This window comes from Carcharhinus amblyrhynchos, unplaced genomic scaffold, assembly GCF_965287045.1.
Source record: "Carcharhinus amblyrhynchos unplaced genomic scaffold, sCarAmb.v2.hapA scaffold_631, whole genome shotgun sequence".
Taxonomy (NCBI): Eukaryota; Metazoa; Chordata; class Chondrichthyes; order Carcharhiniformes; family Carcharhinidae; genus Carcharhinus; species Carcharhinus amblyrhynchos.
The window spans coordinates 55937-69694 of NW_027650371.1; the positions used below are offsets into that span (position 1 = coordinate 55937).

The 13758-nt window shown below is 51.5% G+C and overlaps 1 protein-coding gene across 1 annotated transcript in view; it reads left to right on the forward strand.

Moving 5' to 3' along the window:
• alox12 (arachidonate 12-lipoxygenase) overlaps positions 1–13758 on the forward strand; it is a gene marked incomplete at its 3' end in the record, with an annotated part of 48936 nt that overhangs the window by 17761 nt on the left and 17417 nt on the right. Inside the window, exons 5-8 of the mRNA XM_080184239.1 lie at positions 1951–2057; positions 5355–5524; positions 7343–7486; positions 10455–10658. Of these exons, the coding sequence (XP_080040365.1) occupies positions 1951–2057; positions 5355–5524; positions 7343–7486; positions 10455–10658 (625 nt within the window). The remainder of the gene's footprint in view (positions 1–1950; positions 2058–5354; positions 5525–7342; positions 7487–10454; positions 10659–13758) is intronic.

The window sequence follows — 13758 nt, forward strand, 5'->3', positions numbered from 1 at the left end:
AGAGAACTCTCCATGCACCTGACGAAGGGGCTAACCCGAAAGCTTGCGAGTATATTATCAAATAAATAGGTTGGACTAAAACCTGGTGTTGTCAGACTTTTTACTGTGTTTACGCCAGTCCAACGCCGGCATACCCACATCATGCTTTTCCCAAGGCAGTGGGAAGTGTAGACGGAGTCAGTGGATGGGAGGCTGGTCTGTGTGATGGACTGGACTACCTTGATCTAAATAAACCCACCATGAGGGTCAGATCTCTCTGTTCCTTGAGGAAGGATAGGCTCCCTCGTGAATATAAGACCACTCACTCGAAGAACATAAGAACATCAGAAATAGGAGCAGGAGTAGGTGCCATTAAAGAGTGCCCACACGGCAATTGTGGCGTTGGGGTCCAGCCGTCTGTATAAGGGCTATCGACCCATTTTGGAAGGAACCACAGCAAAATAGACTATGATTTAAATGGTAAAAAAATTGCAGAGGGATCTGGGTGTCCTTGTGCAGGAATCACAAGAGTTGATTTGCAGGTCCAGCAGGTCTTTCTGGGAAATGCCTTCCGGTTTGGAATAGCGACAACTGGTGATTTAACGGGAATCCCCAAGCAAATGTTGGATGTGGAAGAGAACAAGACCTCCAGTCATGTGCGACTGTGATCCTTGGCAGACAAGAACCTCGCCACTGCTTATTCTCTTGATCTTATCTGTACTGAATCACCTGTCTTAGAAAGCCCAATTGATGACACTTTTTGCATTAGCGTGCCCTTGTAGCATGTCGTGGCGATCGCCGTCAATGTTTCGCTTTTGTCTGCCTACCACTTGTGTCTTTAACTCATGCATTCTACGCCCTGTTGTTACCCACTTCTCTTGAGTATCTGTTGCTGGGCCAATTTGCATATCAAAACCCTAATTAAGACGGCAAATGGAATTTTGTCCTTCATTGCGAGAGGGATGGAGTTCAAAAACACCAGGGTTTTGTGAATAAGAACTTAAGAAATAGGAGCAGGAGTAGGCCATCTAGCCCTTCCAGCCTGCCCCGCCATTCAACAAGATGATGGCTGATCTGAAGTGGATCAGTTCCACTTTCCCGTTTTCTCCCCTTAATTCTATCAGAAACTTGTCTACCTGTGACTTAAATATGTCCAGTGAGGCAGCCTCCACCACTTCAACAGGCAGAGAATTCCAGAGATTCACCACCCTTTGAGTGAAGAAGTTCCTCCTCAACTCTGATCTAAACTGGCCCCCCACCCCCCTTATCTTGAGGCTGTGCCCTCTGGTCCTGCCATCCTATCCAAGCGGGAAGGATGGTTACTTCCCGTGGAATATCAGAGGGAAGGGTGAAAGGTGGCAGGGACAGGGATGCGAGGAGAGGGGTCATTAGATTGGTTCCACAGGTCGGCGCAACATCGAGGGCCGAAGGGCCTGTACTGCGCTGTAGTGTTCTATGTTCTATGAGGAGACAGCTGGGTTCAGGGTTTTGATATTCAAATTGGCCCAGCAGCAGTGCAAACAGATACTCAAGAAAAGTGGGTAACAATAGGGCGTAGAATGCATGAGTTAAAGACACAAGTGGTAGGCAGACAAAAGTGAAATATTGACGGCGATCGCCACAACATGCTTCAAGGGCATGTGTCATCAATTGGGCTTTCTAAGACAGGTGATTCAGTACAGATAAGATCAAGAGAATAAGCAGTGGCGAGGTTCCTGTCTGCCAAGGATCACAGTCGCACACGACTGGAGGTCTTGTTCTCTCCCACGGCAAACATTCGCTTGGGGATTCCTGTTAAATCACCAGTTGTCGCTATTCCAAACCGGAAGGCGTTTCCCAGAAAGAGATCGACTGTTCGAGGAGGGTGATTATTCCTAGAGTTATTGACTGGCGCGTCACGAGTCAATGGGCGACAGAGAGACCATGTTGTGGAGGCTAATCCTTGCCCGTTTTTTTTTTGTTTGTTTACAGCCTGGGGGAACTCTTCCTGAAAAAGTTTGTCAGCCTTTTCGGATCCTCTTGGGACAGCCTGAAAAGTTTTCAGCAGATCTTCTGGAGAGTGAAGAACCACACAGGAAGTAAGATATGGGAAAACTCTGGATCGAGGTCTGGAAGTCGGGAATTGCGTAGAGCGTTCTGAACGCTCGGGTATTCCACATCTCTCGAAAGGGCGCTTTGGAATGCCTAACTTGTTTGTTTTGCAATTTGGTAAAATGTGAGCAAAGATTTGAAGTGTAGTGAGCAAGGTCGCAGGCCTGTTGTAAAGATACAACAAGGATAAATGTTTATTAGACAGTAAAACTCACGACAAGAACAGGACGAAAAATAGATTTAACGGCAATAATGGCTACAGATTGGACACACTTAAATTGACCCTATTCCAGCTCCCCCCCACTTTCCCAAACTCCGAGATGTACCACACCCCTGAGGTTTCCGCACTTGGATCCAAGTCCAAGAACAATCACCCTCCCCGAACGGTCAATCCCTTTCTGGGAAACGCCCTCCGGTTTGGAATAGCGACGACTGGTGATTCAACGGGAATCCCCAAGCGAATGTTTGTCGTGGCAGAGAACAAGACCTCCAGCCTTGTGCGACTGTGATCCTTGGCAAACAGGAACCTCGCCACTGCTTGTTCTCTTGATCTCATCTGTACTGAATCACCTGTCTCAGAAAGCCCAATTGATGACACTTTTTGTATTAGCGTGCCCTTGTAGCATGTCGTGGCGGTCGCCGTCAATATTTCGCTTTTGTCTGCCTACCACTTGTGTGTTTAACTCATGCATTCTACGCCCTATTGTTACCCACTTCTCTTGAGTATCTGTTTGCACTGTTGCTGGGCCAATTTGCATATCAAAACCCTAAACCCAGCTGTCTCCTCATAGAACATAGAACGTGACAGCGCAGTACAGGCCCTTCGGCCCTCGATGTTGCACCGACCCGTGGAACCAATCTAATGACCCTGTAACCTAAACTATTCCAATGCCTATCCACTGACCATTTGAACACCCTTAAAGTTGGCGAGTCCACAACTTCTGCAGGCAGGGCATTCCACACCCTTACTACCCTCTGAGTAAAGAACCTACTCCTGACATCCGTCCTATAATTACCACCCCTCAATTTAAAGCTACGTCCCCTCGTGTTAGCCGTCACCATCCGAGGAAAAAGGCTCTCACTGTCCACCCTATCTAACTCTCTGATCATCCTGTACGCCTCAATTAGGTCACCTCTTAACCTTCTTCTCTCTAACGAAAATAACCTCAAGTCCCTCAGCCTTTGCTCATAAGACCTTCCCACATACCAGGCAACATCCTGGTCAACCTCCTCTGCACCCTTTCCAATGCCTCCACATCTTTCTTATAATGCAGCGACCAAAACCGTACGCAATACTCCAAGTGCGGCCGCACCAGAGTTTTGTACAGTTGTAACATGACCTCACGGCTCCGAAATTCAATCCCTCTCCCAATAAAAGCTAACACACTGTACGCCTTCTTAACAACCTTATCAACCTGGGTGCCAACTTTCAGGGAGCTATGCACACGTACACCGAGATCTCTCTGCTCATCGACACTACCACGAGTCCTTCCATTCGCCCTGTATTCTGTACTCCTGTTACTCTTACCAAAGTGAATATCACTTTGTGATTTCAAATTCTTGACGCTCCCCACTTGCCTGGATGGCTGTGGCTTCCAACAACACTTAAGAAGCTCGACACCATACAGGGCAAAGCAGCCCTGTTTCGTTGGCATCCCTCCCACAAAGTGACACAGCCTCACAGCGCCAGGGACCCGGGTTCGATTCCCGGCTCGGGTCACCGTCTGTGTGGAGTCTGCACATTCTCCCCGTGTCTGCGTGGGTTTCCTCCGGGAGCTCCGGTTTCCTCCCACAGTCCGAAAGACGTGCTGGTTAGGGTGCATTGGTCCGTGCTAAATTCTCCCTCGGTGTTACCCCAACAGGAGTGTGGGCGACTAGGGGGATTTTCATAGTAACTTCATTGCACTGTGAATGTTAGCCTACTTGTGACATGAATAACAAAACTATAAAACTTAGTCATTCAATCCCTCCACCACCGATGCGCAGTGGAGTCTGTGTGTAGCATCTACAAGATGCATTGCAGCAACTCACTCTGCAGGTTAGCTGGATTGGCCATTCTAAATTGCCCCTTAGTGTCCAAAGATGTGCGGGTTAGGTGGATTGGCCATGCTAAATTGTCCCTTAGTGTCCAAAGATGTGTAGGTTTGGTGGATTGGCCATGCTAAATTGTCCCTTAGTGTCCAAAGATGTGTAGGTTTGGTGGATTGGCCATGCTAAATTGTCCATTAGTGTCCAAAGATGTGCAGGTTAGGTGGATTGGTCATGCTAAATTGTCCATTAGTGTCCAAAGATGTGCGGGTTAGGTGGATTGGCCATGCTAAATTGTGCCTTAGTGTCCAAAGATGTGCGGGTTAGGTGGATTGGCCATGCTAAATTGTGCCTTAGTGTCCAAAGATGTGCGGGTTAGGTGGATTGGCCATGCTAAATTGCCCCTGAGTGTTCATCTACAAGATGCAGTGTTACAACTCACCAAGGCTCCTTAGACAACCTCTTCCAAGCCCACAGCCTCTACCATCGAGGAGGACAAGGGCAGCAGGTACCTGGGAACGCCACCACTCCGAGCCACTCACCATCCTTGATTTTTTAATTTTAAATCTACTTATTCGTGTCACAACTCAGCTAACACTAACACCGCAATGAAGTTACTGTGAAAATCCCCCGAGTTGCCTCACTCCGGCGCCTGTTTGGGTAACCCTGAGGGAGAATTTAGCACGGCCGACGCACCCTAACCAGCACGTCTTTCGGACTGCGGGAGGAAACCCACGCAGACGCGGGGAGAATGTGCAGCCTCCCCGCAGACAGCGACCCGAGACGGGAATCGAACCCGGGTCCCCGGCGCTGGGAGGCAGCAGCGCTAACCCGCTGAGCCACGCTTGGAAACGCATCGGCCTGTCGCTGGAGTCCGCACCTTGAAACTCCCTCCCGAGCAGCACCGCGGGTGTACCTACACCGCGCGGGACTGCAGCGGGTTCAAGATGGCGGCTCCCCCAACAAGGGCCAATTAGGGAAGGGGGGGGGGCACTAACTGCTTGGGCCCGGGTAGTGATGCCCACAACCCATGAATGAATATTAAAAAAAAAACCTCCTGATTCCACTTTGCGGCACTGAAGTTCAAACAGTCAGCGAGAGGAGAGCGGGAAACTGGGGTACGGTCACCTCATCCCCGGGGTGTGGGGGGGGCGAACCAGTCAAGAGGACTTTGCCTTTAAGGGTTTCCTTCCCCTTTAACGAGATTTTTTTTTTTTGGCCTCGTTTCCACACCAATCCTGTCCTGTCCCGTGCAGACTACGTGATGAACCACTGGAAGGAGGATTGGTTTTTCGGCTACCAGTTCAAGAATGGCAGCAACCCCTGCATCATCGAGAAGTGCAGCAAGATCCCGGAGAAGTTTCCGGTGACCAATGAGATGGTGTGTCAGTCACTCGGGGGATCCACGCTGGAGGAGCAGATTGAGGTGAGCGAGCCTTTGTTGGCTTTGAGTTGATTTATTGTCGGCACGTAGAGACGTCAAGGTTTACAGCGCGGAAACAGGCCCTTCGGCCCAATTTGCCCATCCCGCCCTTTTCTTTTCGAACCCTGAAGCTAATCCCAGTTGCCCGCGTTTGGCCCATATCCCTCTACACCCATCGTACCCACGTAACTGTCTAAAAAGACAAAATTGTACCCACCTCTACTACTGCCTCTGGCAGCTCGTTCCAGACACTCACCACCCTCTGTGTGAAAAAATTGCCCCCTCTGGACCCTTCTGTATCTCTCCCCTCTCACCTTAAACCTCTGCACTCTAGTTTTAGACTCCCCTACCTTTGGGAAAAGATACTGACTATCTAGCTGATCTGTGATGTATTGGGGATGCAGTGAAAAGTATTGTTTCTTGTGTGCTATCCAGACAAAGCATACCCTTCATAGAGTACACAGGGGAGAAGGATTTGATTTATTATTGTCACATGTATTGGGATACAGTGAAAAGTATTGTTTCTTGCGCACTATACAGACAAAGCATACCATTCATAGAGTGCACAGGGGAGAAGGATTTGATTTGATTTATTATTGTCACATGTCTTGGGATACAGAGAAAAGTATTGTTTCTTGCGCGCTATCCAGACAAAGCATACTGTTCATAGAGTACACAGGGGAGAAGGATTTGATTTATTATTGTCACATGTATTGGGATACGGTGACAAGTATTGGTTCTTGCATGCTATACAGTCAAAGCATACCGTTCATAGAGTACATAGGGGAGACGGATTTGATTTATTATTGTCACATGCATTGGGATACAGTGTGAAGTATTGTTTCTTGCGCACTAAACAGACAAAGCATACCGTTCATAGAGAAGGAAAGGAGAGAGTGCAGAATATAGTGTTACAGTCATAGCTAGGGTGTAGAGAAAGATCAACTTAATGCGAGGTAGGTCCATTCAAAAGTCTGACAGCAGCAGGGAAGAAGCTGTTCTTGAGTTGGTCGGTACGTGACCTCAGACTTTTTCCTGTTGGAAGAAGGTGGAAGAGAGAATGTCCGGGGTGTGTGGGGGTCCTTGATTATGCCGGCTGCTTTACCCGAGGCAGCGGGAAGTGTAGACAGAGTCAATGGATGGGAGGCTGGTTTGTGTGATGGGATTGGGCTACATTCACAACCTTCTGTAGTTCCTTGCAGTCTTGGGCAGAGTAGGAGCCCAGACCAAGCTGTGATACAACCCGAAAGAATGCTTTCTGTGGTGCATTGGTGAGTGTGCGAGGGGGAGTGTGTGCGCGTGAGAGGGAGATCCCAGGACAGATACAACACGGGGTTAGATACAGAGTAAAGCTCCCTCTACACTGTCCCCCCATCCCAGGACAGGTACAGCACAGGGTTAGATACAGAGTAAAGCTCCCTCTACACTGTCCCCCCATCCCAGGACAGGTACAGCACGGGGTTAGATACAGAGTAAAGCTCCCTCTACGCTGTCCCCCCATCAAACACTCCCAGGACAGGTACAGCACGGGGTTAGATACAGAGTAAAGCTCCCGCTACACTGTCCCCCCATCAAACACTCCCAGGACAGGTACAGCACGGGGTTAGATACAGAGTAAAGCTCCCTCTACACTGTCCCCCCCATCAAACACTCCCAGGACAGGTACAGCACGGGGTTAGATACAGAGTAAAGCTCCCTCTACACTTTCCCCCCATCAAACACTCCCAGGACAGGTACAGCACGGGGTTAGATCATTTTTTTCCCCTGAGTTGTTGACATGGTGTGTCAGGATAAGTGAGGATTTTCCTGTCTTTGTTTCAGAAAGGGAACCTTTATATTGTGGATTTCAAGGTTTTGGACGGAGTTCCTGCCAATGTCATCAAGGGAGCTCCTCAGTACCTGACTGCTCCGATCTGTCTGCTGTACCAGGATCCCGATAACAAGCTGTTGCCCATTGCCATTCAGGTAGGTGCTGGGGGCGACCGGCTTTCCAACCTATACCCCCCCTCCCAGGCAGCTCACTGGTGGGCTGGCTTGCTCTTCACCAGGTCAAAGCTCAGCTCCAGGCACAGACAAAGACACAGAGGAGTAACGAGGAAAAGAGAGAACCGAGGGAGAGAGAGAGAGAAATGGACTGAATGAGACAGAGAAAGAGGCTGAGACAGAGATCAGAGAGGCAGAGACAGAGCGAGGGAGAGAGAGACAGGCAGACAGAGAGACAAAGAAAGAGAGAGAGAGAGAGATAGAGGGAAAGACAGACAGCGAGAGAGGGGGGTGAGAGAGACAGACAGACAGAGAGAGACAAAGATCGATAGAGAGAGATGGACACAGAGACGCAAAAAGATAGAGACAGACAGAGAGAGACAAAGAAAGAAAGAGAGAGAGAGACAGAGAGAAATGGGGTGAAAGAGTCAGAGAGACAGAGACAAAGAAAGATAGAGGGAGAGAGACAGACAGACACAAGGAAAGATAGAGACAGACAGAGGGAGACAAAGAAAGATAGAGAGAGGGTCACAGAGAAAAAGACAGACAGAGAGAGAGACATTAAATGATAGAGGGAGAGACAGAGATAAGGACAGACAGAGAGATGGGGTGAGAGAGTCAGAGAGACAGACAGAGAGAGAGAGATAAAGACTGACACACAAAATCAGATGGGTGAGAGACAGAGAGAGACAGAGATAGACTAAGAGATGGAGTGAGAGAGAGAGAGAGAGAGATACAGAGAGCAAGAGAGACAGTGTGTGTGAGAGAAAGGGGGGAATGAGAGAGTGAGACAGAGACAAAGATAAATAAGATTCAGAGAGAGACAGGGTTTGCGTGTGTGTGAATGAGACAGAGCGAGAAAGACAGGGACTGAGAGTGAGACACACACACACACAGATATAGAGACAAAGTGAGAGAGAGATAGAGACAGAGAGAGAGGGATACGCAGAGGGATATGAGAGACACACACACACACACAAAGTTGAGAGTGAGAGACACATACAGAGACGGAGACAGAGTGATGAGAGAAAGAGAGACACAGACACACACACACACACACACACACGTCGAGACAGAATGAGAGAGAGAGACACACACGCACAGACACATAGATAGAGACAGAATGAGACAGAGACACAGAGAGAGAATGAGATATAGACACAGAGACAGAGAGAGACACGCAGATATAGATCAGTGAGTGATAGAGACAAAGTGAGAGTGAGAGGCACACATACAGAGACAGAGTGATGAGAGAGAGACAGAATGAGAGAGAGAGAGACACACACACAGCTCGAGACAGTGAGAGAGAGACGCAGAGATAGACAGAGTGAGAGAGAGAGACACACACGCACACAGAGACAGAGCGAGAGAGACACACACGCACACAGAGACAGAGCGAGAGAGACGCGCACCCAGAGACAGAGCGAGAGAGACGCGCACCCGGAGACAGAGACAGAGCGAGAGAGACGCGCACCCGGAGACAGAGACAGAGCGAGAGAGACGCGCACCCGGAGACAGAGACAGAGCGAGAGAGACGCGCACCCGGAGACAGAGACAGAGCGAGAGAGACGCGCACCCGGAGACAGAGACAGAGCGAGAGAGACGCGCACCCAGAGACAGAGCGAGAGAGACGCACACCCGGAGACAGAGACGGAGCGAGAGAGAGACGCGCACCCAGAGACAGAGACAGAGCGAGAGAGAGACGCGCACCCGGAGACAGAGACAGAGCGAGAGAGACGCGCACCCGGAGACAGAGACGGAGCGAGAGAGAGACGCGCACCCGGAGACAGAGACGGAGCGAGAGAGAGGCGCACCCGGAGACAGAGACGGAGCGAGAGAGAGGCGCACCCGGAGGCAGAGACAGAGCGAGAGAGACGCGCACCCGGAGGCAGAGACAGAGCGAGAGAGACGCGCACCCAGAGACAGAGACAGAGCGAGAGAGACGCGCACCCGGAGACAGAGACAGAGCGAGAGAGACGCGCACCCAGAGACAGAGACAGAGCGAGAGACGCGCACCCGCACCCAGAGACAGAGCGAGAGAGACGCGCACCCAGAGACAGAGACAGAGCGAGAGAGACGCGCACCCGGAGACAGAGACAGAGCGAGAGAGACGCGCACCCAGAGACAGAGACAGAGCGAGAGACGCGCACCCGCACCCAGAGACAGAGCGAGAGAGACGCGCACCCAGAGACAGAGACAGAGCGAGAGACGCGCACCCAGAGACAGAGACAGAGCGAGAGACGCGCACCCGCACCCAGAGACAGAGCGAGAGAGACGCGCACCCAGAGACAGAGACAGAGCGAGAGAGACGCGCACACAGAGACAGAGACAGAGCGAGAGACGCGCACCCAGAGACAGAGACAGAGCGAGAGACGCGCACCCGCACCCAGAGACAGAGCGAGAGAGACGCGCACCCAGAGACAGAGACAGAGCGAGAGACGCGCACCCAGAGACAGAGACAGAGCGAGAGACGCGCACCCGCACCCAGAGACAGAGCGAGAGAGACGCGCACACAGAGACAGAGACAGAGCGAGAGACGCGCACCCAGAGACAGAGACAGAGCGAGAGACGCGCACCCGCACCCAGAGACAGAGCGAGAGAGACGCGCACACAGAGACAGAGTCAGACAGAGAGGCAGCATGTGTAAGAGAGGGAGAGAGACACAGAGGGAGATAGAGACAGAATGAGAGAGAGAGAGAGATCCGCCTGCCACAGGAATCGCATCGGGCTGGAGACGGGCCTTGTAAAGTCCCGTCGAGCTCGGGCGGGAGTTTCCAGTCTTGGGGGCGAACGCAGACGGAACCATCCCTACCCGGTGACCCCAACGTACGGAGCTGGGACGTGACGGAGAGAGAGAGACACACACACACACACACACACACACACACACACACACTGCCCTGAGAAAGAGAGAAATGGTCTTAATTCTGAACCGTTCCACACTCGACAGCTCCGTCAGGTCCCGGGAGCGGAGAATCCCATCTTCCTGCCCTCGGACCCGGAGAACACCTGGCTCCTGGCAAAGATGTGGGTGCGGAGTTCCGACTTCCAGCTCCACCAGGTGATGTACCACCTGTGTGCCACCCACTTGTTGGCCGAAGTCTTCAGCGTCTGCACCTTGAGACAGCTCCCGGCCGTGCATCCCGTCTTCAAGGTGAGAGAGCCGGGAGAGGGCGTGGGGTCCTTGGCGAAGGACGTGGACGGCTAACTTCGCGGGCAGCAAAACACCTTTGGGTCCTTTCACCCCATGACCCTTGTCTATGCTTACGGCACTCCGCATTGGAGACCAGATTGAGGGGAGGCTAACTTAGGGGCAATTTGTTCCGCCGACCAGCCCAAGAGCACATCTTTGGGGGGGTGCGGGAGGAAACCCACGCACGCACGGGGAGAATGCGCCAACTCCCGCAGACACCCGCCCAAATCCACATGTCTGCCCAGCTGATAGTCGCTGAGCTGCCGTCTTGCCCGTCATCTGGTCCAGTTTAAGCGTACACGCGAAGCACGAGGCCACTCTCGAAACGTCCGAGAGCAACCCACGCACGACCCACGGCGTGTCTGCCCCTCGTTGGACAACACGGCGGACCGACTTGTGTGGAGGGTGTGGAGAGTCTGCAGAAGGATCTAGATAGGCTGGGCGAATGGGCCAGGAAATGGCAAATGGAATTTAATGTTGGCAAGTGTGAGGTGGTCCACTTTGGTAGGAATAATGGTAGGAAGGACTATTACTTACGGGGCGAAAAACTGCAGCAGGCGACGGTGCAGAGGGACCTCGGGGTCCTTGTGCACGAGTCGCAAAAACCCAGCTTGCAGGTGCAGCAGGTGGTCAGGAAGGCGAATGGGATGCTGGCCTTCATAGCGAGGGGGATTGAATATAAAAGTAGGGAGGTCTTGCTGAGGCTGTATAGGGCATTGGTGAGGCCGCAGCTGGAGTACTGTGTGCAGTTTTGGGCACCACACCTGCGCAAGGATATTTTGGCCCTGGAGGGAGTGCAGAGGAGGTTTACTAGGCTGATACCGGAGTTGAGGGGATTGAGCTATGAGGAGAGGCTGAATAAACTGGGCTTGTACTCGTTAGAGTTTAGAAGAATGAGGGGAGATCTCATTGAGACGTATAAGATGATGAATGGGATGGATAGGATAGAGGTGGAGAGACTCTTCCCGCTCAAAAAAGACAGTAGGACTAGGGGGCACAGCCTCAAGATAAAGGGGAGGCGGTTTAGAACGGAGTTGAGGAGGAACTTCTTCACTCAAAGGGTGGTGAATCTCTGGAATTCTCTGCCCGTTGAAGTGGTGGGGGCTGCCTCGCTAAATATTTTTAAGACGCGGGTTGATGGGTTCTTGATAAGAGAGGGGATTAAGGGTTATGGGGAGAGGGCGGGAATGTGGAACTGAGCCACGACAGATCAGCCATGATCTTATTGAATGGCGGGGCAGGCTCGAAGGGCTAGATGGCCTACTCCTGCTCCTATTTCTTATGTTCTTATGACGCACTTGTGGGTTGAAAGAGAAAAACATCAACAACATTTAACAGTTGCTTCCCAGTAACGTCCCAAGGCTCTGATCCTTATTTCAAACAGTCTCTCCTTATTTAAAACAGTCTCCTATAACCCTCCATCCCTGTTTCGCTCATGTGTCTATCTAAGTAAACCTTAAACAAGTCCAGCGCGCCTGCCTCCACCACCTTACTTGGCAGTGCATTCCATACCCCCACAACCCTCTGTGTGAGAAACCTCCCTCTAGCGTCCAAATTCTACCTCGCCTCCCCCCCACCCTAAGCCCGAGGCCCCTCATGATCACCTTTTAAACCTTGCCCCTCGCACCTTAAACCCGTGCCCCCCCCCCCAGCAATTGACTCTTCCACCCTGGAAGTCTGCACATTCTCCCCGTGTCTGCGTGGGTTTCCCCCGGGTGCTCCAGCTTCTGCCCACACTCCAAAGACAGACGGGTTAGGGGTGCGTTGGCCGTGCTAAATCCTCTTTCGGTGTTGCCCCAACAGGCGCCGGAGTGTGGCGACGAGGGGGTTTTCACAGTCGCTTCATTGCAGTGTTAATGTAAGCCAACTTGTGACGAAGAAATAAACGTCACTTTTTAAATAGGGAGACAGATTATTGCTTGAATGGGTATAAATTAAGAGAGGTGGATACTCAACGAGACCTTGGAGTCCTCGTGTATCAGTCGCTGAGAGTAAGCACGCAGGTACAGCAGGCAGTAAAGAAGGCAAATGGTATGTTAGCCTTAATAGTGAGAGGATTTGAGTAGAGGGACAGGGATGTTTTGCTACAATTGTACAGGCTGTTGGTGAGGCCACACCTGGAGTATTGTGTGCAGTTCTGGTCTCCTTATCTGAGGAAGGATGTCCTTGCTATAGAGGGAGCACAGCGAGGGTTTACCAGGCTGATTCCTGGGTCTGTCATATGAGGAGAGACTAAGCCGGTTAGGATTATATTCACTGGAGATTAGAAGAGTGAGAGGGGGATCTCATAGAGACTTAGAAAATTCTAACAGGGTAATAGATCATAGAACCCGAGAGTGCAGAAAGAGGCCATTCAGCCCATCGAGTCTGCACCGAACACAATCCCGTCCCAGACCCTACCTCCATATCCCTACATATTATACCCACTAATCCCTCCAACCTACGCATCCCTGGACACTAAGGGGCAATTTCTTAGCACGGCCAATCAACCAAACCCGCACATCTTTGGACTGTGGGAGGAAACCCACACAGACATGGGGAGAATGTGCGGACTGCGCACAGGCAGATACCTGCGTCTGGAATTGGAACCTGGATCCCTGGCACTGTGAGGCAGCAGTGCTAACCACTGTGCCCAACGTTCTGCCCTGTCTGGACTTCTTTCATCTTTGCTATCCTCTGGACCTTGGCTATGGAGGTGAGGTTTTCCCTTGTGACATAAATGTTGCCGTTACACTGGCATTGCTGTCTCTGCCTATTGGCCCAATGCCTGTTTTTTTTGCATACCTGTGATGACATATCGATACCCCCACCCCCCCAACAATAGGATTGGTTCTCAGGTTACCAGGGGTGGCGCGGTGGCACAGTGGGTCAGCACTGCTGCTTCACAGCTCCAGGGTCCTGAGTTCGATTCCCGGCTCAGGTCCCCGTGTCTGCGTGGGTTTGCTCCGGTTTCCTCCCACAGTCCAAAGACGTGCGGTTCAGGTGGATTGGCTGTGCTAAGAAATAGCCCTTTAGTGTCCTGGGATGTGTGGGTTCGAGGGATTAGTGGGTATAATGTGTA